General features: G+C 39.5%; 1 protein-coding gene across 5 annotated transcripts in view; it reads right to left on the minus strand.

The window, feature by feature from the left end:
• Positions 1-2,860: 2,860 nt before the first annotated feature.
• GPBP1L1 (GC-rich promoter binding protein 1 like 1) overlaps positions 2,861-24,990 on the minus strand; it is a 37,468-nt gene continuing 15,338 nt past the window's right edge. For 4 of the 5 annotated variants that reach the window (XM_081145959.1, XM_081145958.1, XM_081145960.1 and 1 more), the window contains exons 4-12: positions 22,377-22,506; positions 21,699-21,985; positions 13,532-13,604; positions 12,080-12,273; positions 7,401-7,541; positions 6,752-6,910; positions 5,881-6,005; positions 4,645-4,747; positions 2,861-3,760 (exon numbers count right to left, since the gene is read on the minus strand). In XM_081145959.1, coding sequence (XP_081002085.1) covers positions 3,608-3,760; positions 4,645-4,747; positions 5,881-6,005; positions 6,752-6,910; positions 7,401-7,541; positions 12,080-12,273; positions 13,532-13,604; positions 21,699-21,985; positions 22,377-22,506 — 1,365 coding nt within the window. In that variant the 3' untranslated portion in view covers positions 2,861-3,607. The remainder of the gene's footprint in view (positions 3,761-4,644; positions 4,748-5,880; positions 6,006-6,751; positions 6,911-7,400; positions 7,542-12,079; positions 12,274-13,531; positions 13,605-21,698; positions 21,986-22,376; positions 22,507-24,990) is intronic. The other variant, XM_081145962.1, reaches the window with a different exon arrangement.

Consider the following 24,990-nt stretch of genomic DNA (forward strand, 5'->3'; position numbering starts at 1 on the left):
TGGTGCTTTTGTGCTCCTCCTTAGCCAATTTGAGAAGTGGGCCTTGCATTCCAGAGCCACATCCTTGGGTCAAAATAGAAGCCCGAAGAGGTGGTGTAGGAGGCCTGCAGATGCAAGTTAATCAGGTTGATGGTGGCTTCCACCTTCGTGAAATTATTCTGGCAAATCTGGGAGCTCATGGTTGCTCAACAGTGAGTTAAGCTCAAAAAACAGTGTTGGTTGTTCCCAAAGGCGGAGGATTGCTGAGATGGTTTTGAAGTTTGCAACTGAAAAAGAGGTTGGAGAGTGGTGGGAGGCTGAAAGGGGCGTTATTGGGTCTGTTCCATCCAAATACTGAAGAGACAAGCCTGCAGGACTGCTGAGCACACTCCCATGTCTTTCTCCTAGACTGAAAAGCTTTTCCTTGCACTGGGCTTCTCTGGAAGCCACCATAGCTTTTTCACAACCAAGTCCCATTAAAGCTGGCAGTCTCTCCTTAACTCCCACTCCATTTTCCCAGCTGGAGAGGGAGGATGATCAGCACAGCACAAGGAATGAAAGTTTTGGGAAAACATAGTCCACCAGATGAGGGAATCAAATACAGAAAGGTACTTTTCACTTGACACCAGTCAAGCATGCCTTTTCCTGTTGGCCAAACCTCCCTGTCACCTCCCCAAATGTGTGTGTACAAGAGGCAGGAACTCCAAGCTAACCCCAGGTTCCTAAACAAGTCAGGGACTTAGAGTAGTGCCCCCCTCCCCCACTGCCACCAGTATGTAAGGCCAAGCAAAGTATGACCAGCAGCAGCAGCAGGTTACAAAGTGTTTCAAAGTATGTGATCACAGTCCAGCTTAATTCCAAGTGATAAAAAGGGCATTTCTAGAAATTTGTCCTGAGAAAGCTATTAAGTGGCAAAACCCAAGGCCAAATAGGTGGGATTATTTATCTCAACCTTTTAACTTCCAGTTTAATATAGTACAGTTATGTGCCTCTTAATGACAGGGATACATTCTGAGAAATGCCTTGTTAGGCCATTTCGTCTTTGTGCGAACATACAAACCTAGATGGTATAGCCTACTTACTACACACTAGGCTGTATGGTGTAGCCTATAGCTCCTAGGCTACAAGCCTGTACAGCACGTGCAAACCATGAGATTAAATCAAGCACAAGAGAAAATTGTATCGAGAAATGGTAAGCATGAAATAGATGAGACTGCTGCCAGCGTAACGTGGCATAGTGCTTCACAGCAAACTTTCTTTTGTAAGTAGAAAGAACACACTCTATTGATAAAATAGTAAATACATAAACCAGTAAGTTATTATCAAATATTATGTACTATGTTTATCTCTATGTACAACTGGCAGGGCAGGTTTGTTCACACCAGCATCACCACAAACATGTAAATAATGTGTTGTGCTTATGATGGCTATGTCACTAGGTGATGGCAACTTTTTAAGATACATTATAATCTTATGGGAGTACTGTTGTGTATTCTGGTCTGTTGTCATTATGTGGTACATAAATGTATTTCATTGATTCTAAAATGCATAGGATTAAAATACTAAAATCAGATTCAACTAATGAAATGTCATAATTTAACTGGTAAGTTTTCTATTAGTACCTAAAAATATGCCTTAAAGTAGATATATTCCATGAAATACAATATAGTTCTTACTGCTCTATCTCAGCCACTACTTCCACATGGACTGTTCATACCACTAGCAGAAGAGACTCTAGTACAATATGGTAGATAGGGTCTCTGCCTGCCAAACCTTTAGAATCTAGCAAATGTCATTCTGGTCTGTCTCTAGCCTGTACCCCTTCCCCTTCTAAACCCCACACTTCAAGTTAATCATCCTTTTAACATGAAATCAGTCCTGTTACTCCTCTGTTGTCACCCATTAGAGTATGATCTTGGACTTCTATTTCCGCTAGGGATTATATACTGTAGGGACTGCCAGAGTGCCACTGTCAGTAAATATCTGTTGTTTAACTTCTGCTAGTCCATCAGATCTTGCCTAAAGTTTCATTAAAAAAATTGAAATTAACTTACTGATTTTAGAGTGAGAGGGAGAAACATTGATTTGTTTCACTTACTTATGCATTTTTTGGTTGATTAAAAACAAAATTTGTATTGATTTTTGGAGGGAGAGGGGGTGAGAGAGAGAATCATCGATGTGAGAGCAAAACAATCTGCTGCCTCCTGCACACCCCCTACTGGAGAATCAAGCCGCCACCCAGGCATGTGCCCTGACCAGGAATCAAACCAGCAACCTTTCAGTGTGTGGAACAACGCCCAACCAAGCCACACTGACCAGCGCTCATTGGTTGATTCCTATGTGTGTCCTGACTGGGGATAGAACCCACCACCTTAGCATATGGGGACGATGCTCTAACTGAGCTACCTGCCCACGGTAAAGTTTCATTTTTAACATAACTGTGTATTCTCTTCCCTGCTGGGCCAGGCACTCTTTGTAACACCCTGAGCCTTGCACAATGCCTGGTATACATGACAGCCTGGGGAGTATTTGTTGAATAAAAAAACCGGCCTCCTCCACTGGTCACCCAGCCAGCATTGGCTCAAACCCTTTCCCCTATATTCTTATTTAGCAGGAAAATTGAGGCACAGACCTTTAAAACACGTACATTGGTAAATACATGGGCAGTGAACAACAGTTTCCGGAAATAAATTTGGGTTTCTGATTTTATTACTGGTAATTTATTGCACAGGTTTTTCTGCATCAAAAAAGGAGCTGCTAAAAGGAGAAACAGATGTGTCTGAATTCAGATGTTCCTCAGACTGTCAGAAGTATTTTCCCTAAAAAAGAAATCACTCATCTAATTTTAAAGAAAATATACTTTTTACACAAGACAATCCAAACTGATGCAAAATATTTATTCCAAGTTAGTTATTTTATGCAGTAGTTTCCCCCTCAAGGCTTGTGATAACCACATCTTTTAAATCTGTAAATAATGTTATCAAAATAATCTTAATCTTTGAAATCTCACAAAAATTTATATTTTACAATCCACCCTGAATATCAAGGCTGCAAGAATAACACATTTCCTATATCCAAATATTTTACAGCTGTACCCAAAAAAGAAAAAAAAAAAAAAGAAAAAAGAAAAAAAAAAAAAAAAACACAAAAAAACCCCCACATATGCTTGGTTAAGGGCTAAAGTTACCCGAGCAGCCAAAAATAAAATAAAATATCCAAATTATTAGCATTAATTTAATACAATTATAACTTCAATAGTCACTTTGTCATTGACAATGATTGCTTGAGCACAGGGGTGAGTGCCCCAAGGGCTGGTGGAAGCTGTAGCTGCAGACCAGTGTCTCCTCTCTGTACTGCCAGCTCCCACTTGTGCATTGCCCCATATATACTGTGTGTGTGTTTTAAAAATCTTTCCCACCACACAAATTTCTCTCTATTAAGCAGATAACAGGAAAGAACAACAACAAAAGCTAAACAAGCCAATCGCTCTCTCTTTGGGATATGATTATTTCCCTTGTGCATGAAATATTCAACAACAACATAAGAAAAGGAAAAGATTTCTTTTGTATACTCCTTAAGCACACAAGCTGAGTTTATGGGTCAGATTTAACTGTGAACATTTATATGCCTACTTCCAGGCATCGTCATCTGATGTTTCACTGCTACTGGTTTCTGTGTCTGAGTCCTCAAACTCTGCTTTGCAAGTGCTTCTCCAAGGGGAGAACAGGCTGGAACTGCGGCTTTGCAAGAAGCCATTCTTTCCAAAGCCATTTCTTCTCAGCTGTGGTAAGCAAGGGAAACAAAAAGAAAACAAAAAATAAAACATCAATATTGACACTGGCCCTTGGGACCTGGGAAAGACCAGGCCTGAATTCAATTCTAGGCAGAATGTAGAGGGAGACCCTCCTAAGAGATCAAAGATTGCTTGTTGCAGTGCTTATCACACACTTTAATGCGCAAACGAATCATCTAAGGATCTGTTTAAAGTGCAGCTTCAGAATGAGAATGACTGGGGTAGGGTTTGGGATTTCCTGTTTCTACAAGTTCTCAGGTGGTAACAATGACAGGGAAACAGAGTTCTGAGTAGTGAAGTCTTTTAGCCTGTATTTTCATTTTATAGGACACAATTGTTATTTATGCATTATATATATATACCACCAGGACATAAGCTCCACGAGGTTTGTAGAGACCCTACTGGTCTTGTCCATCACTGTAAACCCTAAGGTCTGGCAGTATTTTATTCAGAGCAAGAATCCAAGCATTTATTGAATAAATTCATATTTGGCTTTGTGGCTCTGGCCAGAACATCAGAGGAAACCCACAGGGCTAAAAGCAGAGGATGGTGAGCCTGCTTCCCTAGGGACCAAGGGCTCAGTCCATAACTTTCGAATACAGTCTTGTGGTTCTGATAAGGGGTGAAAGCTTCCAGGATAAAGAACATACTACCTTCTGAAATCTGCTAACGACTGACCTGGCTTTTGTACGCAACACTGGAGATCCCTACTGCCTAGGCAGATTTAGATGTTCTTCAACATTTTGACGGTGGCAACTTTTATTTTCGTTTTTAAGGTCCTTCTCTCACGCTAAGCTGGGCTCCCTAAGGGCAGTGACTGCCCTGACGACTCCTCCTCGTTAACTGGTGTCCAGGAAAGGCTTATGACATACCTGCTCAGTCTTCATGTGGAACTCTTTAAGCTCGTCCTCTGTGAGGGGAAGGCAATTCTCGTCATTTTCAGGATATTCCTGCCATCCCATTGCTTTTAATAACCTGGAGGAGGCAGGTCAGGCCAAGAAAACATAACTTTAAGCATAAGTGGGAAGCCCACGATTTTCCACAGAAAACTTTCCTGCCCAGGGGCAATAGTGCCCACATGGATTTTAGAGAAGAAACTTAAGTTCCTTTCTCTCCAGAGGGATAAGCTTGAATTATCATTATTTAGGAGCTTGTAATTAAATGGGGGATCTCCACAGTTGCTCTTTCTACAGCATAAGACTTACAGAAGAGAGAGAGTAAAAGCAGTAGAAAATAAGGCAGCATAAAGAGTCAAAGAGGAATAAATCTCACTTTTGTGAGCAAATTAGCACATTTCCACATGTACTGAAGTTCTTTTTCAATTTCATGGCATTACTGTCTCCTTCCTAACCTTGTGACCCCTAAAGTTCCTCTGCACAGGAGCCTCCTTTCAGGAAGGTACTATCATTCTCAGCAGACCCCATGTGCCATCTAGCTGCCCAGACAGCTGGCTGCTCTGTGTTCAAGGCCCTCATTTAAAGAACAAGTTCTAGACATGGGAGCTTCATGCCTCCCAAGGCCCCTTAAAGGGGTCTTGAGGTAATGGCTCAGTTGAGCCAGGAGGGTCCAAGGGGACAGCATAATAGTCCCAGGAAACAGGTTCCCCTCTCCTCTTACCAACTGGAGCCACAAACTCAGTCTAAAACTAAACTACACAAAAGTATGAAAAAGCTGGTTGAGCCCAGCTTGTGTGGCTCAGTGGTTGGGAATCGACCTATGAACCAGGAGGTCACAATTTGATTCCTGGTCAGGGCACATGCCCGGGTTGCAGGACTGAACCCCAGAAGGGGGCATGCAGAAGGCAGCCGATCAATGACTCTATTTTATCATTGATTTTTTCTCTCTCTCTCTTTCCCTCTTCCTCTCTCTGAGATCAATAAAAACATATTGGAAAAAAAATTAAGAAAAAAAAATTAAAAAGCTGGTTGAATTTGTAAAGGAACGCCCATTGAGAAACAGGCCAATCTGAGGGCATACAGAGAGAAAAAGTTAGGGTGCTCATGGGACTTCTCTCTGTATGTTGGACTCAATTTGAAATGCTGTCTTAAGTATGGTCCAGCTCCCTGCAGGCCACACACAGGATGCTCTGTGATCTGATCCTCACTTACCTGTGCTCTGCTTCCAGAGAGTGTGAAAGGACTTCCCCTTCTTCCTCTACAGGAAGAGGGAGACCATTCTGATGACAGCCTTCCTCTCCATTTTCCTTTGGTTCAGGTGTGCCGTTGTCCTCCAACTGCAATAAGGAAAAGAACACACTTGGTATAACAATCCTTTTGGGCAAGAAAAGCAATCTACACGATGAAAAAGTCAGAACATAGAGAACTGCTTTCCAGAAGACAACTTCAATCCATAGGTTTTCCCCATTTAAAAATGAGGACTTGCCCTGGCCAGTGTGGCTCAGTTAGGTGTCATCCTGTGCACTGAAGGGTTGATGGTTTGATTCCCAGTCAGGGTGCATGCTCGGGTTTTGGGCCCGATCCCTGGTCGGGGGGCATCCCTGATGGGGGGGCGGGGGGGGTGCAGGAGGCAGCTGATCGATGTTTCACTCTCACATCCATGTTTCTCTCCCCCTCTCCCTTCCCCTTTCTAAAAATCAATAAAAATATCTTAATTACAGGTTATGTCAACTGTGGCATAAGCTAATACCTATGTTCTTACCTATGCAACATAACATAATCCTAACTGACAAAAGCTTCTATTATTTACCAACATCTTACAGAACTGACCAATTCAAGACTTAAGCAGTGGTTCTCAGTTTAATAAGAATACCGAGTCCCAAGGTAACTACCATTAAAATAAGCCCTAATTTGAAATCTGTTGAACAAAGGATTAAACTCACTCTAATACTTCTACAGATACTTCTCTGTACATTTAAAAAACTTGCCACATCTTTCTCCTAAGAAGGAAAATAAAAAACAAAAACACACATATAACATAGGGAAACACCTATGTTGCCCCAGAAAAATCCTCTGCTCTTACATCCTCTAGTTTGTCACAGTCTCTATTCTCTGAGAAGTCTCCATTCCGGTCATCCTTCAGAGTCTTTAGGAACTCGCTTTTCCTGTCGGTAGTTCGGCGGGTCAACTTGGTCAGACGAGAGGAGCTGATCTCAATTGGAGGAGTGGTGCTGGAGGGACTCTGCACATATACCACAAACAGATTGTTCCTGACATTAAACAGCAAGAACTGGGATTCTCTGGGTCACTTCTACATGGACTGATTCCCAGAATCTGGTAGCCTATTTATCATTCTGTTTTTTAACCCCCCAAATAAACACCTGCCCCCCCAAACAAAAAAGCTGCCTTTTCATTTAAACAGACTTTATCTTTGCTCATTTTTTACAGTTAAGACCAGATGGCTTATATAGCACCTCCTTGATTTTTCTACAGACACCAGCATAATGTCAGTATAACATAGGCTGACTCTGGTCTACCACAGAGCAACTACCCCACCTAGCTACTGCCCATCTTTGCATGCTAACAGGAATCACCAGTAAACAAATGACACTGAGCTAAGCATAGATACAAAGGAAATAGAGTTAGAGCTGTACATGTAACACTGTGTATCTCAGTTAAGTAAACAGGAAAAGGCAACTTTAGAAAAGGCCTCTGCTTTATCCTCAACTCACCTCTTTGGGAGAGCTTAAAACTGCACCACCAGCCAGTACTACTGGTTTGGTAACAGAGATTGGACTGGTAAAAGCAGACTCCCGGCTAGAGGAAAGGGATCCTGATTTGTGTTCCATTCTGTTAGCTTTCCATGCACTGGGCTACATGGGAAGAAAGAACAGATCAGTCAGAACAAGCATGCAGACAGAATCTCAGCCTGTAAGATCGTAAGGCAAAGATTGAAATGTTATGTGGGAACATGAGTTCTCAGAGCTACCTGTTTCAACATGTTTGGGAAGTATACAACCTCTTAGGCACTTGAAATAAAAAGGCAGATGGGAACCAAAAGATCCGCAGGATATTAATAGGTATTTCTCAAAAAAAAAAAAAAAAAGAGAACTCTAGTTCAATAAGCCTGGGAGATGCTAGGGTAAAGTTCAACAGGTTTCTTTACTATACTATTTCTCAAAGCATTTAACTGTACATGTGAGTTTGAGAAACAGATATAATATACAGCATTTTCCAAACTTACATGACCCCCAATGTTTTCTTTTATGGTATATTGTTAACCTTGATGTAATCCTAATACCCCTCAAAAAAGCACAGCAGAAAAATGCTGCTTTCCAGGAACTTCAATGGCAGGAGGCTAGTTCCAGTTGAGAGTGGAAACTGTTTAGTCCAGAGGCCCTTCTGTTGCTCAGCCTTGTGGGGTCTGGGCACATTCTGTCACTCTGGCCCTGGCCCCAACTATCATGACAGCGTAGCTGGAATACAGTCAATTACACTGTCTGAAGAGAACAGGGAAGACAAAGCATGTCAATGGAGTGAAGCTGAAAGAAGTGAAATTATTTGGTCTGCCCTGACAAAGCAACCTGCAGGCGGGACTCAAAATTCAGTAAATCTAGGAGTTTTTTTTCATAGCTAATTTTAAAGTTGATAGTTTTGTATGGCTCAAGAATGGTAAATATCCAACTGGCCTTTGGCAGAAAAAAGGTTCCCCACCCCAGCGGGCTAACATCTCACATCCAAGGTACACAGATCCACTCTCATCAACTTCTCCTGAAACTGATCTTTCTCAGTGAAATGGTTCATAGTCATTAGTTTCCCAGGGAAGAATACTTAGTGTCCTCTGTTTTCCTCCTCTGTCTAATCTGCTTCCCATTATGTGGCATCACCACCTTCCTTCTTTGCCTTTTATCATCCCTGTTCAGGCTCCATTACCTTCTACAAGGGCAACAACAGCAGCCTTTACATTAGTTTTCCTATTTTCAATCTACCCTCAACTTAGTCCTACACAACAGGACTAAACTTATCCTAAGCTCTCTTTTATTCTTGCCACTTCTTTACCTTCTAAAGATTTTTTTTTTTACATTTTAAACACAAAAATATGGAATGCTTCACCAATCTACGTGTCATCCAGGCGCAGGGGCCATGCTAATCTTCTATCATTTCAATTTTAGTCTATGTGCTGCCAAAGTGAGCACTACCCCCTAAAGATTTTTGAGGACATAAAACTGTTTTACTCATTTTTACACTCTCCTATTGTATAACAGAATGCTTGTAGACATTTCAAATGAAGTAACACCTATGAAAACTCTTCCTAAACTCTTAAAAGAATGGAACAAACTTAAGGTGCCATCTCGACAGTAATAGCTGCCATTTACTAGTACTTACTCTATGCTAATTTTAAGGACTTCACTGAATTTTCTCATTATGCTTCAAAGAACCCTTAAAAGACTGGTACTATTACCTCCACTTTATAGATGATGAAATGGAAACTTAGAACTTAAGAAACTTGTCCAAGGTCCTATCACAAAGAAGGTGCAAAGTGGAATCTGTCTATTCCAAAGCCTGCTATTAATTTCTATGCTATACTGTTTCTTTATAGTAGTTGTTCTCTTGACTTGAATTCACATTCTTTCCATTACGCACCAGAGGTACAAGTATCCTAAACCCTTTTCAAATATAATTCTGCTTGTTAGTTTTATTCCTGTTATTTCTTCTTGGGCCTTAATCCATTAATGACCTCTTTCAAGTATATTTCAAGGTTTCTCAAGGGGCTTCCTAACGATTTTCTGCATCCTTTCACTTAACCTCATCACCACCTATATTCTATTTCCTTTTACTGTTAAGTCTCAAAGGTACCACTATCACCACTTCAACCTACATAATTCCAGAGTCTCCTGAATCGTTCTTCCAGACCTGCACTACTTTCCTAAAACCTCAACTCAAAGATTACAAAAAACTTTCAAACTGCTAAGGTAAAAAATATTTTTTCAGCCTGGCCAGGCGTGGCTCAGCGGTTGAGCATTGACCTAGGATACAGGAGATTGAAGTTCGATTCCTGGTCAGGGCACATGCGTGGGTTGCGGGCTTGATCCCCAGTCGGGAGCGTGCAGGAGGAAGCCGATCAATGACGACTCTCATCACTGATGTTTCTCCCTCTCTCTCTCCCTTCCTATCTCTGAAATCAATAAAGATATATTTAAAACAAAATAATTTTTTTTTTCCAGTTCTTTTCCTCAACCTCTCACCAGTAATTGACAAGTGTTGAAAACCCCTGCCTGCTATTTTTTTTATTTTATTTTTTAGAGAGAGTAGAGGAGAGGGAGGAGGGATAGAGGGGAGAGACAGACAGACATAGATACGAGAGAGACGTATCAATTGGTTGCCTCCCACACAAGTCCTAACCAGGGCCCCTGGCTATGTTTAAAAAAAATAAAAACAAAACTTCATTGATTTCAGAGAGAGGAAGGGATGGGGGGGGGGAGAGAGAGAAATATCAACGATGAGGAGTCCCTGATAGCCTTCTGCATACCGCGACTGGGGATTGAACCTCAATCTCCTGGATCCTAGGTCGACGCTCAACCGCTGAGCCACACTCGGCCAGGCCCTGGCTGCTATCTTAAACTCACCCAACCAGATTTCTTTGACAGTATAGTTTTTCTGTCTGAATTACAATAGACTATGCTGTTATTTTCCTAATATTTATGAAATATTAAATATTTTCCCCAAGTCTTATTTTCCCATTCTTTACACTTCTTTTCTCTTAGAGATCTTATCTACCCTGAAAGCTTTATTATCACTAAGATAACGACCCTCAGTCCTGATATTTCTCCAACGCTACCAGGAGTAATTAAATGGATTCATTCATTAGCCCTCAAATATGCCTAGTGTTTTCCGGTTTCAGAACTTTCAAATTTTTATTTATTTTTAATCCTAACCTGACGATATTTTTTCCATTGCCTTTCAGAGTGTGTGGAAGGGAGAGAAAGAGAAACATCGATGTGAGAAAGACACATCAATTGGTTGCCTCCTGCATGCAACCCAACTAGGGCTGGCGATCAAGCCTGCAACTGAGGTATGTGCCCTTGGCCGGAATCAAACCCGGGACCCTTTAGTCTGCAGGTTGACTCCAACCACTGAGCAAAACCAGCCAGTGCTCGTTTCAGAACTTTTATTTAACCACCTGTTCTCTTACAGTTTGTATTATTCTACAGATTCTTCTGCCCATTCAAAGCTGGACTATCCTTCAAAGATCAGTTAAATTACAGTTTTTCAGTAAAATTTCCCTTGATGGTCATAGTCAGAACTGCTCCTGCTCCTCTGAATTACATAAATAAATAGTGTTCAATATAGTTATTCCAAATCTCTTTAGGATTTGTTATTAGAATTTGTCATTATTTTATTTCACATACAATCATATGACCTTTCATATCATTATCTTGGTAATCCAATTAGACTTCCAGCTCATGGAGGGTCATGACCAAATGTTAGTTATCCTTCTTTGTGTTTCTCATTAGTGCCAAACACTGTGCTTGCACACAGTAAATTCTGTTTCCTTACAGAAGCTGGAATTCATTCAAGCAATTACCATGTGCTTTCATGAGAATGCTAGGATATACATATGAAAAGGATGTGAGACCTGCCTTTAAGGAGATTACAACCAATTGAAGAAATAAAAAAGCAGCAATTAAGTGTGATAAGCGACAAAGTGGTATTCTATCATAGAAGTATAGCAATTAGAGATCTTTAGATATATGTGAGAGAAAAGGATTCACAGAATATGGCATGAACTTGAAGAATGAATAATTTCCCAGGTAAGAGAAAGTAGGGGTAGTAAAACGTAAAAGATGGATTTGGCTTAGGCTATAGAGTTTGGACACTGCTTTATAAGATCACGGGTTGGCAAACGATGATCCATGGGCCAAACAAAGACCACATGTCATATGTGACCCGCAAAGCCTAAAAATATTTATCTGATCCTTTACAGAAAAGTTTACCAACCCCTACCATATATAGATGGGCTTGGAAACACTGAAGGGATTTAGGAAAAGGACATGACATATTCTAGGATGACCATTCAGGCAGTTCTGTGGAAGATAAATAGAAAGATGAGGAAATACAGGAAAGAAGCAGTCAAAATATGCAGCTAAGTGATCAGATGGATGTTAGTGCTATTAATGGAAACAGCGAATCAGAACAAGCAGGTTTATGAGATGAAGTTAATGAATGAGAGGCCTACCAAAAATCCAGTTGGCAGCAGTAAGAGAGTTTGGAGACAGAATATAATAGAACACATAACAAGTTCTGAATATGTGGTGAATGATTCAACAGAAAAATATAAATTTACTATTTTTTTCTGATTTATTCCCAAACCTCTGCTCTATAAAGTTCTTATATGGATTCCAAATCATACCTTGGAAGGAGGTGGTGCAGGCTTAGGAACCAGGTTCTTATAGACACTTGGAACCATGTTGGACAATTTGTTCCCATTTGCATGGTGAGATCCTGGTGAGGTGAATGCAGCAGAGAAGGCAGCAGCAGGATCTTCTTTGGAAACTTTTTTGATAACTAGCATTTTGGAGGTTTGTTTGGCACCAGGTGGGTTTTCTGTGAAATACAACAGTGGAGAAACAAAAGAATGCAAAAATATCAGTTAACAGGAAGCACAGTTTATATGAAGGCCTCACTTTCAACAAACCGTTGACAATTGAGACTGAGGGACAAACATTTCCTAGTGTGCAGTTAACAGATACTCCCAAAAGTGACACTACCTGGGAACCATAGAAAAAAGACAGCATATTAAGCACCTTATTCTAAATTCAGAAATCAACCACAAAGTCCAAAGATAGTAGTATTTCAGGGGCATAACATTTCTAGTGTAAGGTGTGTCACTTAGGCACAGACCAAACAAGAATATATCCAAGGGTGGTAGCTCCTGTCAGCATGGGAATGGATATGAGAAAACTGGGGAAACTGCCATGGGACCTTCTGATGAGGCAAACTGGAGCAAAGCTATATATCGTCAACAAAGGAGAAATGGTACAGCAATCATACTTAATCCTAAAACTCAAGATACAAACCCAGCATTTAGATAAAGCCTTCCCAATAATATGCCTGGCTACTGAATATGTCTAATGTAGGGACTAGGAGAGTCCAATTTGTAAATGCCGAAGATTCCAATGCCACAGATCAGGTTTGGTTTGAAATACACTGATTTGTCTGTTAATTCTTTTATAAGGCTAGTTATTCCCATATATGTGTGTATGTATTTATATATATACACACAAACACACACACACACATATGTATAAACGTGTATATTTATAGATTTTCTCCTTGCCCTATATAACAAGCATCATTTATAATTGCCAATCCCCCTCCCCCCCAAAACTAAGCAATTGGAACCTGGTTGAATAAAACAATCTATAGGATCTGGTATTATACAGCCTAATAACACTTTAGAAAACTATTTAGAAATATGAAGAATGCTTAGAATACACTGTTATATATGCCTACCAATTATGTAGGAAACACTGATAACATATAAAATTCAATTTAATTGTTATAGGAAAATTACCAATGTTAATTAAAAATTACTTCTTATAAGCTTTATATTCTCCCTTTGCTTAAAATCTGCTTCCAATTTCAGTGCTCTACAAGCTCTCAATAATCTGTATTGACTCCACTACTATTACATTTCAATGGTATTTTGGGGGGCAGAGTAAGAGTCAATAGGTGTTAGTTACTATGTGCAAATGGATGAGATGAGAAACAAGATGAAACAAAAAAAGAGAGATAAAGAACTTTCGCCTTCTCCCTATGAAAAATTTAAAGTTGTGCCTTTAAAATGGCAAAATCTACCTACCCCACACTCCAGAAGGGGTCCCAATAGGTCTGCATGGCTGATTCTGTTTGCCAGCTTCTGGATTCAAAGAAGGCTAGGAAAAAAGGGATATTAATGGTTGATACAGAAAGCTAGTCATTTCGGTACCTTTTGCAAAGTAGCACCACCATGGAACCTATCAAATAATATCAGCAGCACTTACTTAATGCTGTATTCAGAAATAACAAACAGATAAGAGATGTTGAAATGTAAAATAAATAGGTCTTACATTAATTTTAAGCTCTCTTGGGTTTCGTTTCCTTTAAAAATTTAAAAAAAGAAAAACCAAACAGACTAAATGTGCAAGTTTTTAATCTTTCTACAGGACATGTATGCCAAATAAGGAGGCACAGAAAGCTGAATAAATAAGAATGTGAATCACTTTTCTCAGATTTCAGGAGGATAATCTGTCAGTAAAATGTGTAGTATTCATAGTATTTCTAAGATTGCTTTAGGACAGAAATAAACCACGTGCCACGGACATTGCTAGAAATACAAAGTAAGCCAATGAAAGAGTCCTTGTCCCCACAAGGGTCAGTTTCACTACAAAGATAAACTTGAGACAAGTAAGTACAATAAAAGGTTATAGGGTCTATGAAAAATATCCATATTAGTGAAGGAGTACTAAGAATAGTCAATTCCATTTGAAAGACAAGTGCTATTAGAAAAGGTTTCATCAGAGATGACTAAGAGTCCTTAAAGACGAATTCCAAAGTTGGAATATGGGCAATTCCAAGACCAGAACACTCAATGAACACCAAGACAGGAAAGCATGGAAAAGGAATAGAATATTCTGTAATCTGCAAATAGTTCAACATGATTAGTGCTAGGGAAGGAGGGAATCCTTTTGTGGGGAAAGAGATGTTTGGCAAAGTAGGAGCAGGACTGTGGAGTATTTCTAGGAGACTGACTTTTATTCTATAGGTAATGAAGACCCATCTTTCATAAATAGAGTTAATCACATGATCTAATCATTAGTTTACAATGGTCTGGTAGCAGGTTGCAAGATGTATTTGAGGGCTTTAAACATCAACTAAGAGACCATTAGGAGACAAATTCCATACTTCAGGAGAGTAATCAAGGCAAAGGTAAAGAAAGGTATGAGGAAAAGGATAGAGAAGTGTTAAGAGCAAGAGACTGGACTTAAAAGCTAACTGTATAGGGAATGTAAGAATGACACTGGTGTCTAAGCCCAAACTTAAAAAATATGGTAATGGAGTAAGAAATGGCTTTTCAGCACAATTGACCATGGAACATTAAACAAACAGAAAGATGCCGATTCCACTACAGAGCTTCTGAATCAAAATCTCCAGGGGTAGGGCCCTAGTAGTTTATATTTTCTGCTTATCAAGGTGAGAACAACCAGCATAGAACAAGCACAGATACAAATACCAACTCACTATATAAATGTACACATCAGTGATAGAATGACGGACGGATAAAAATGCTCTTCTGGACGGAACAGTGTGGGCAGGTGTCCCATCCCTCATGAATAAAAGCCGTTTTCTTATTTTGTTTTAATAGCTCTAGTTCATAGATGTAGGTGTGAACAAAATAAATTCCATCTGTGTCCCAATTTTATTTGACTTTTTGTTTCATGCTGTGACCTTTGACCAACCTGTCCTTAGCAAGCATATCAAAGCCTTCCAATTGATAATTATGTGTTCCTTAAAATGAAACCATAAATATTTTTGTTAGTAACAGCCAAAATGGCATAACAACTGAGATGAATATCAAACTGGTGATAGTATCAATTATAAACAACCATCTATCACAAGACCACCAGGAGGTATAGCGCCTGGCGCTGCTGCATTTCTGTCCCTTTGTCTTGTCGATTATCAGTACCTGGATTATACTACTAAAAAAGAACAGGAACAGGAGACTGTAGTGGAGAATAATCTGCACAGAGTTGCTAGGTCTTCAACCCAATCTTCCATTAAGCAAGTGATCCTAAAATAAATTCTATGGAGTTGCCTGTTTTGATGACTGTCTTAAGATACCTTTCTTGTTATGGTGGCCATTACACCTTTGCCCAGACACCTGTGTTGTTCTTAGTTGCATTCTATCTAGAGTTTTCAGAATTACTGCCCCTATTTATGTGATAGCTTTGATCTCTTTTCACTGATTTTTAAAAATATGACACAGAAACCTGCATAAAACCAATAGGCAAACGTTCTTGTAAATATTTTATAAGCCTCATTAAAAAAAAAAAAAGAAAAAAAGAAAATCTCTCCCCCCTGACTTATAGTGATTACCTCTTTGCTTTTGTGTATCTCTCAAAACTATAGTTTTGTCTCCAAAAAATATCTATTAATCTACAGGTTACTTAAAAAAAAAAAAATCAGTAGAGAACAATGGAGAATTTTGCTGCTTCTTGCAGTGCACTTACTCAGTAGGCTCCTGTAGCACCCAGTTCCTACTAAGCCAGGTTCTGAAGTAGAAGCAAGCATCAACACATGAACCTGGAGGTCACTCTGACTTGAATGATTTTGTAGCAGGGAAGCATCTCCCATGCACAGCATTATGAGGTACTCTAGAAGGCAGATTTCCAGCATGTTCTGTGGCGAAGCAACCCAGCAATTGTGCAGCCATTCAGCAAGCCACAGCTAAGCCCTTTACACGGTCTGGATCTCAATCCTTGAGTGGTGATGGGGGAATGGGGAATTCTTCCTTGGTGCTCATCTTAGCCCTAGGGTTAATGGCTGCTCCTTATATCTGCTATTTCTATATTCTTTAGTATTCTCTTTATCTCTTACTAGCGAATCACTCATCACACCATCCTGTTATAGTTAATAATTCTTTATATTATTTTTGTATAAAACTGCATCTTCTTTATTTTGTAGAACAAAATAGCCCCCCTCCCCCGCAATCCAAACCTGATGTCAAATGTGGGAAGGGAAGGCTGGAGGCTGTTGTATTCTGACTTAGGCAGAAAGACAGGAGAGAAAAAAACACTAGACAGCACAGGAAACCAGGTGGGCTGGGGGAGCCATGGATACACTAATACAGAGGGCACAGGTCTGCAGGTAGACACTTCTAATCGATTCCTTCTATGCGAGAGGCATCCTCATCAACCTTAATGGGGGAGGGGGGCTCTCATCAGGAACAGCAGCACTGGGTTCTTCTGTCACTTCATCTTCACCAGTACCTAGGTCTAGCTTGATCATGCAGTAAATGTGGTTGGAGTGGGTCTGGGGATCCTGATGTGAGAAGCCAGAAGAGCAGCACAGCACAAGGTCCTTGACAACCTTGTCATTCTTAGCTGCCTCTGCCGTATGCCACAGAGTCTCTACAATGGGGTGGTTGAGGTTGATCTTCAGGTGCTTTTTAGCCCATTGGAGAGTTGTCCCAAAGTGCCTGGGCTTTCATGATATGCTTCATGTTGGCTGTCCAGCAGTAGGTGCTAGTAACAATGCAGCAGGGTGAAAACATAAGCCTGCTGGAGACCGTCACCTTCTCAACCTTCTCATCCAAGATTTCTTTCATGAATTTGTAGTGGTTCTCAAATTTGGCCTTGCTCTCTTCCATTTTCTTTTCCCCCTCTTTATCCTCAGGCAGCGCCAGGCCTTCCTTGGTAATTGAGACAAAGCCTTTCCCATCAAACTTCTTGAGCTGCTGTATAGTATTCATCAATGGGCTCCATCTAATATGCTACCTTGAAGCCCTGCTTTTGCACTTGCACCACAAAAGGAGAGTTGACGACCTGCTCTTTGCTCTCACCAGTGATGTCAACACTTTGCAACATTTGCTCCACCATTCATTTGCTGCAGCTATAGTTTTTACCACACCATTTCCAGGTTGAAGGACTTGATGTCATTCACCCTCAAATGCTTTATACTATGTATTTCCTTAAAAGAACACTCTCTTACATAATCACAGTATAACTGTAAAAATCAGGTTAACAGTAAATACTATTATTTAATCCAAAACCCTTACTTAAACCATAACACTGATGTCTCTTTAGCAACACAAAGTTTTTCTCCCCATCCAATATCTAATCTAGGTCCACTTGTTGCCTTTAGTTGTTCTCTTTGGTTTTCTTTATAATTTGAAACTTTTTTCAAAACCTTAACATTTTTAAGAGTATAGGCTAGTTTTTTTTGGTAGAATCTTTTCTAAAAACCTCAATTTTAGTACAGTAAAACAGTGATATAACAGACTAATTTGGGCAAGGGGGTGTCCATTAAAGACAAAAGTCTGTTATATAAAAGTAGGCTTTTGGAATGTGCATGTTAAAAATTTCACAGAGAAGTTTTCTATGTGTATTACTGTAATTTTAAGTTTATACTGAATAGGTCTAGTAAATGCATGCATTCACCAGTCACCTCAACTAAACAAATGCACATGGCTGGAGCAAGGCTTAGCACATGTTGGAACATCAGCCACCAGGAGTTAAAACTGTTCCAGGAAGTCCTGCCATGTGACAAAAGAACCAATTACCACGCCATTTATTTCTCTTCCTTTGTGAATAGCCATTCAAATCTTGCTCATTTAAAAAAAAATTATTGATTTTACAGCAAGAAAGAGAAAAATTGGCTGTTCCATTTTTTTAAAAAAATATATCTTTATTGATTTCAGAGAGAGGAAAGGAGAGGGAGAGAGAGAGAGAGAAACATCAATGATGAGAGAGTCATTGATTGGCTGCCTCCTGCACGCCCCCGACTGGGGATGGAGCCCGCAAACTGGGCATGTGCCCTGACCGGGAATCGAACCCAGGTCACCTGGATCCTAGGTCGACGCTCAACCACTGAGCCACGCCCGGCCGGGCAGGTATTTTTTCCATTGAATTTTAGAGAATGGAAGGGGAGGGGAGAGAAATACTGATGTGAGAGAGAAACATCGACTGGTTGCCTCCAATCTGCACCCTGACCATGGACAGGGATCGAACCTGCAACCCAGGTACATGAACTTCACTGGAATTGAAACCGTCATCCTCTGGTGTGCAGGCCCATGCTAACCACTGAGCCATACCAGCCAGGGCTTATTCCACTTATTTATGTTGGCTAATTCTTGTATGTGCCCTCACCAGGGATCGAACCTGCAACATTGGCACTCTAACCAACCGAGCTACCCGGCCAGGGATAAAAACTAATACTGTTACTATTTTTTTAAAAAATATGTCTTTATTGATTTCAGGGAGAGGGAGAGATAGAAACATCAATGATGCGAGAGTAACTGAGTGACTGCCTCCTGCACACCCCCTACTGAGGATAGAGCCTGCAACCCAACCATGTGCCCTGACCCAGAATCCAACAGCAATCTCCTGAACCATATAGGTCAATGCTCAACCACTGAACCATGCTGGCCAGGCAACTAACAGTGTTTTGAAACAAAATAACTTTCTACAATTAGGTCCCAAAGACCTTTAATTTGTTACTTTTGACTATTCTTTTTTTGTGTGTCCATGTTGTTTTTTAAATCCTCACCTGAGGATATTTTTTCCATTGCTTTTCAGAGAGAGTGGGGGGGGGGGGGGAGAGACAGAGAAACATTGATGCCAGAGATGCATCAACTGGCTGCCTCCCACATGCGGTGCAGGGATGGAGACTGCAACCAAGAGGTACATGCCCTTGGCTGGAATCAAACCTGTGATCCTTCAGTCCACAAGCTGACGCTCTAACCACTGTACCAAACAAGCTAGGGCACTACTCTTTCTTAATATATCCCCTTCAACCAATTATGTCTCAGTTCCCCCTTACTGCTATTCCACAAGTTTTGCTGTAGAACTCCTCTCTCTATGTATTCTTCTCCTTGGGTGATTCTCCCCATCCATAAACCTCAATTATTATTCTATTTCCAGTTGCCTGTCTTTAGATCTCACTCAGGCCGTTTTATCTTCTCCTTCCAATTCTGCTCTTCCTATTTTTCCTTTTCAAATTAATTACTAATTATGCATCATCTTACTTTGGGAAAAAATCTTATTTTTGACTCTTCCTTCCTCAGTTACCTCAGTCCCAATCCTTTACATTTATCCTGTAAAACAAGATCTTTTATAACCTAAATGTCTGTCAACAGGAAATGGATAAATAAATCTATTATAGTCACACAACAGAATATTTATTATAGAGCAGTGAAAAAAGACATAGAGCAGGATTTCTCAACCATGGTACTACTGACATTTTGGGCTGGTCAATTAATTCTTTGTTATGGGGATGTCCTATGCATTATAGGATATTAAGGAACATCTTTGATCTCTATATTCTAGATGCCAATACCACTATTCCAAGGTGGGACATCCAAAATTTTTCTATAGATAATTGCTCCAGGGGAAGATTGGGGAGTGGGGGTGGGGGGTAGGGACTTGCATTTGATTAAAAACCACTGATCTAGAGCCATATGTATTAATACACATAAACCTCAAAACAATTAAAAACCTCAAAGCAAATAAAAGAATACAATACTAATCATATAAAGATCAAAATCAGGCAAAATGATATCATAGTGTTTATGGATATACACATATAGTAAAAGTTTATAAAAAACATGCATGAGAAGACCAGCTGGTGTTGCCCAGTGGTTGAGTGTTGACCTATGAACCAAGAGGTGACAGTTAGGGTTTGGGCTTGATCCCCAGTAGGGGGCATGCAGGAGGCAGCTAATCGATGATTCTCTCTCATCACTGATGTTTCTCTCTCTCTCTCCCTCTTCCTGAAATCAATAAAACATATTAAAAAAAAAAAAGATGCATGAGGATGATAAAACACTGAAAATCAAGACGGTGATTACCTCTCCTAAGGAGAACAGATTAGGAAAGCTTTAACAGTATGTGTAATATTTTACCTCTCTCTTTTTTTAGTTTAACCTATAGGCGAACAACCTCTACACAAAACAGATGGTTTACAATTTTTGAGTGGAAAGGAATTTAGGTCTTAAGAGGTTTTATGAGTCTGTTCCATGTTTTCTAGAATTCATTTAACTGAGCCTTTTAAGTCCCCCTGATGGCTATGGCCAGATGGAAAGTTGTAATATTTTACTTCTTTTGTAAAATAATGGTCTAGAGCATATTTGGCAAAATGTTAGTATTTCACAAAGTCAGGTGATATGCTAATTTGACTGTTTTCTTCATACTTTATGTGCACTTAGAATATTTCATAAAAACATAAATGCAAAATAAATTTGCCCTTACTGGCCTTGTTCAGACTTGACAGCAAACTTGCCTTTAAATCACCTAGCAGCTAACGATAGATGCTACCTTAACATTTTTCTTTCTGATGTCAATTCATCTCCCACTTGGAATACCACAAAACTGATATCAGGACCTTTTTATCAAACTATGCCAATCATTTGTATAATACCTAGTGTAGAAGGTACTCTACGTAACTTTCACTTTACCTCACACTACTTGTCTTTTACAATCTCTTTTTTTTACCAAAGCAAGTAAGAAACAAAACTATTAAAGAGCTCAAAATAAACTTGTTTTCTATATGCTCAGCTGGTTGTGGTCATAGAATAAGATGAACTTTAGAGAAATATTCATGTCGGATATAAATTATAATTACAGTGGGTTCATTTAATTATATGGAATAAAACTACAAAAAGAAACTCATTTTGTAATAATAATAATACAATTAAACTTTTTTGATTGGTAAGTTTAATGAGGACTTCACTAAGTTCTCAAAATGTGATGACCAATAGAGATTTTGTTTTTTCATCATTCCCACTGGTCTTTCCTGGATTTGTTTAGAACCCAAAAAGGCATGTAAGTCCACACACAATAGCATCAAGTTTTACTGAATACGCTGGCAATAGCTAGAGTACTACTGACTGCATGTTTATTCATTACAACTACTATTTTATAGAAGGGCAAAAATGTAAGAGAAAAAAACCTCTGAGAGTTGAAGAAAGACAACTTAACATGAAAGACTACATTTTCACATAATTATATATTTGAATACTGTACCTTACAAAACTTAAAAGAAATTAAGGATTTTTTTTTTTAAGTTCCAAAGGCATAAAGATCAAAGCAAAGATTTGCTCAAAGTTACACAAGATTTTTGTTACCATCTTCATGCTAATCAAACTCCTCTCTAAAAACAAAAATCTAAACTTAGGGACTCAATTTTTAGTAATTTCTGAAATGTTATCTTTACTAACAGGGTATACTTAAGACATTATTTGTTTAACTACACAACTAAACCATCATACTTACAAAGTCTTCCTCTTCAAACTGTAACTTTTCCACCTTGTCTTCTTTCTTTTCTTCCCTAATCTCTGTAGGTGGCTTTTCCTGAAAGGCACAGCCTTTCCGGGAGTGAAAGCTGCCATTCCAGTGGCGATGGTTTCCTGTGCCACCCCCACTACGCTGGCTCATGCCATCATGACCTCGGGAAGAGCCATGCCAACCAGATAGGTTCCCTGTGATTCCAGCATAAGCTCCCTTAGAGACACCAGAGTCCACAGAATCGTGGCGAAACAGGGAGGGCTGGTGCCAGGAATCTAGAATAGTAAGAAAAGTAACACATTAGATTGTTTGCTTCCTGGAAATTTGGAAATAATTGGTCCAGATGCTTCCTGATCTGATTTATGGTATTACCAAAAGCCCTTAAGGGGAACTTTTAAATAAAAAATTTAAGTCCACAGAAAAGAAATCACAAAATATATCTTTTTCTTTCAATATAATTTCTACATGAGTTCTTCCACGGAATAAATGACTCATGAGAACATAACGTTAGACTTAGAAAGCCAATATAGTTGAGTAATGACTACTGCAGGATCTGAGAACTCTGCTTATGAAAGATCATTTCAAGATTCTGGACATGCACCCCCATGCTGGGCTTGCCCTAAATGAGTAGCTTAAATATAATCATGGAAGTCAGTCCTGGTTCACCTCCTGTAGTTCGAAGAGGTCCATTGTTAAAAAAGCCATCAGAGGAATTATGTCGACGACGGCTTACTCCAAATCTACCATCTCCTCGGGGTAGGTGCTCTCCGTGTTTTTCAAAGGTGGCTGTAGGTGACTAAGATGATAAAGTATAGAGAAGAAAACAGGTAAGTAGATATCTCTTTCTTAGGTTTTGCAGCAGGCTTTTAGAAAACAAGAAATAATAGTGATAGAAACTGCTATTATGAGCATATGGGCCATAATAAGCATACCACAGGCCTCTGAGATAAGAGAAGTCCTAGGTTACATATTCAATCATTAACTCATTCACATTATCCCAAAAGGGAAGAAAAGGCAGCTACTTCAATTATTTACAAAAAGCCCTGCAGGAAAGAATAAATCGCAAAACTTTACACTTAAAAAAAAAAATTAAGTTAATCTTGCAATAGGAAGGGAAAATGAAGATGTTTTCTTAAAAAAAATTCTGAACAGCTTATTATTTCTGTAAATTATTTCAGAATTGGAAATCAGTGGTTTAATGACCACCTTCTTAGGCCATTAACAGCTACACAAAGTTTTATAGTTTTATAAAACACTTATTTTCAAACATTACTTAATACTTTTAACAATACTATAATTTTGCATCATCCTCATTTTACTCATTTACATGAGGAAAGAGGTCAGGAAGAATAAGTCTTTGAGGTTACGCAAAAAAGAAAGCAGTTTACAAAAGTTTTATAAATGAATTCTAATGTCCCTTCTTATTCCAAATAATTTTATTCTATGACATTCTTTAATCTCAAATGACAGAGACCAAAGTCTAAAAAGCCACTTGAGCCCAGCCAGGCGTGGCTCAGCGGTTGAGCGTCAACCTAGGATCCAGGCGATCGAGGTTCAATCCCCAGTCAGAGCACATGCCTGGGTTTCGGGCTCGATCCCCGGGGGGGGGCGTGCAGGAGGCAGCCGATCAGTGACTCTCTCATTATTGATGTTTCTCTCTCTCTCCCTCTCCTTTTCTCTCTGAAATCAATAAAGATATACTTTTAAAAATAAAAGCCATTTGAAGTATATATATATTTGACAAGGGCTTACAGAAAAATTATAGGTTGGGGCACAGACTTTTTTACATCTACTTTATTTTTGCAATCCTCACCCAAGGATATTTTTTTCATTGCTTTTCAGAGAGTGAATGAGAGAAAGAGAGAGAAAAAGGGGGGGGTGTCAATTGGTTGCCTCCCGCACGTGCCCCGACCGGGGCCAGGGATCGAGCCTGCAACCTAGGTACGTGCCCTTGACCAGAATCGAACCTGAGATCCTTCAGTCCGCGGTCTGACGCTCCAACCAGTGAGCCAAACCAGTTAGGGCTACATCTATTTTACTAATATTTTCACCAATACTTGGTGTTGCTAGTCTTTTATTTTAGCCATTGTAATGAGTTACAAAGATTTTTCTCTTATTCTTTTTCTAAAAGTTGTACAGTTTTTAACCTTAAAAAAAAAAAAAAAAAGGTCTTTATTGATTTCAGAGGGAGGGAGAGGGGAAGAGATAGAAACAATGATGAGAGAGAGTCATTGACTGGCTTCCTCCTGCATGCCCCCCTACGGGGGGTCAAGCCTGCAACCTGGGCATGTGCTCTGACAGTGAATCAAACTGTGGTCTCCCGGATCATAAATTGATGCTCAACTGCTGAGTCATGCTTGCTGGGCTGGTTTTTAATTTTTAATTTAGGTTATGATCCACTCTGAGTTAATGTCTGTGTATGATATGAAGTAAAGATTGAAGTTCTCACCCCTGCCCCGCCCCCACATATACATCCAGCTCTAGAACCATTTGTTAAAAGAGACTGTCACTTCTGCATTAAGTTACCTTGGCACTTTAGTAAAAAACAAACTGACTACAGTATATGTATAGGACTATTTTTGAATTCTCTATTCTATTCCACTGCTTTATATGCCTATCCTTATGTCAATACCATACAACTTTGCTTACTGTAGCTTTATTCAAAATATTGAAATTATATTTTCTCTCTCTTTTTACTTAGTCCACTGTGCTTTATGATTTATTCTTTGCAGATATAAGATTTGCATACTTTTAAATGCTTTCCTGGATCCCACACCTAATCCCTCAGGCCCACCACCCCAAAGCCTTGGGTCAGATCATGTCAATCAAGGGCAATTCAAGCTGAAGTTTAGAGCACAAGCTTGAGGGTCTAGCTAGACGAGAAACATCTTCCCCAAAATTGACATTTAAAAATAGGGAAGGTAGGCAATTTTTTTGAGACTACCTATCAACTTTGTCCCTGCTCTATTGGTTGGCAAAATGGGAAGCATTTTTAACTTTGCTAGCTTCCTAAAGGTTTTCTTTATCAATAATTTAGGCTGTTTTGTGCACTGTAACTAGGGCTACTTTATTTTATAAGAACTGGCGGTTCCATTTGTCGTTATTCTTAATGTAACACACATTTTCTCCTAAAATCATTAATTACTGCCTCTAAATAGAATTTCTAGGATTTAACTAAAATAGAATTTCTAGAATCCAGGTAGTAGGTAGCAATCAATTCCTGTCTTTCTATTTTCCTCCCCCTCATCTACTACTATAGATAAATATGCATTCATTCCAA

Source organism: Miniopterus schreibersii, assembly GCF_964146895.1.
Source record: "Miniopterus schreibersii genome assembly, chromosome: 8".
Taxonomy (NCBI): domain Eukaryota; kingdom Metazoa; phylum Chordata; class Mammalia; order Chiroptera; family Miniopteridae; genus Miniopterus; species Miniopterus schreibersii.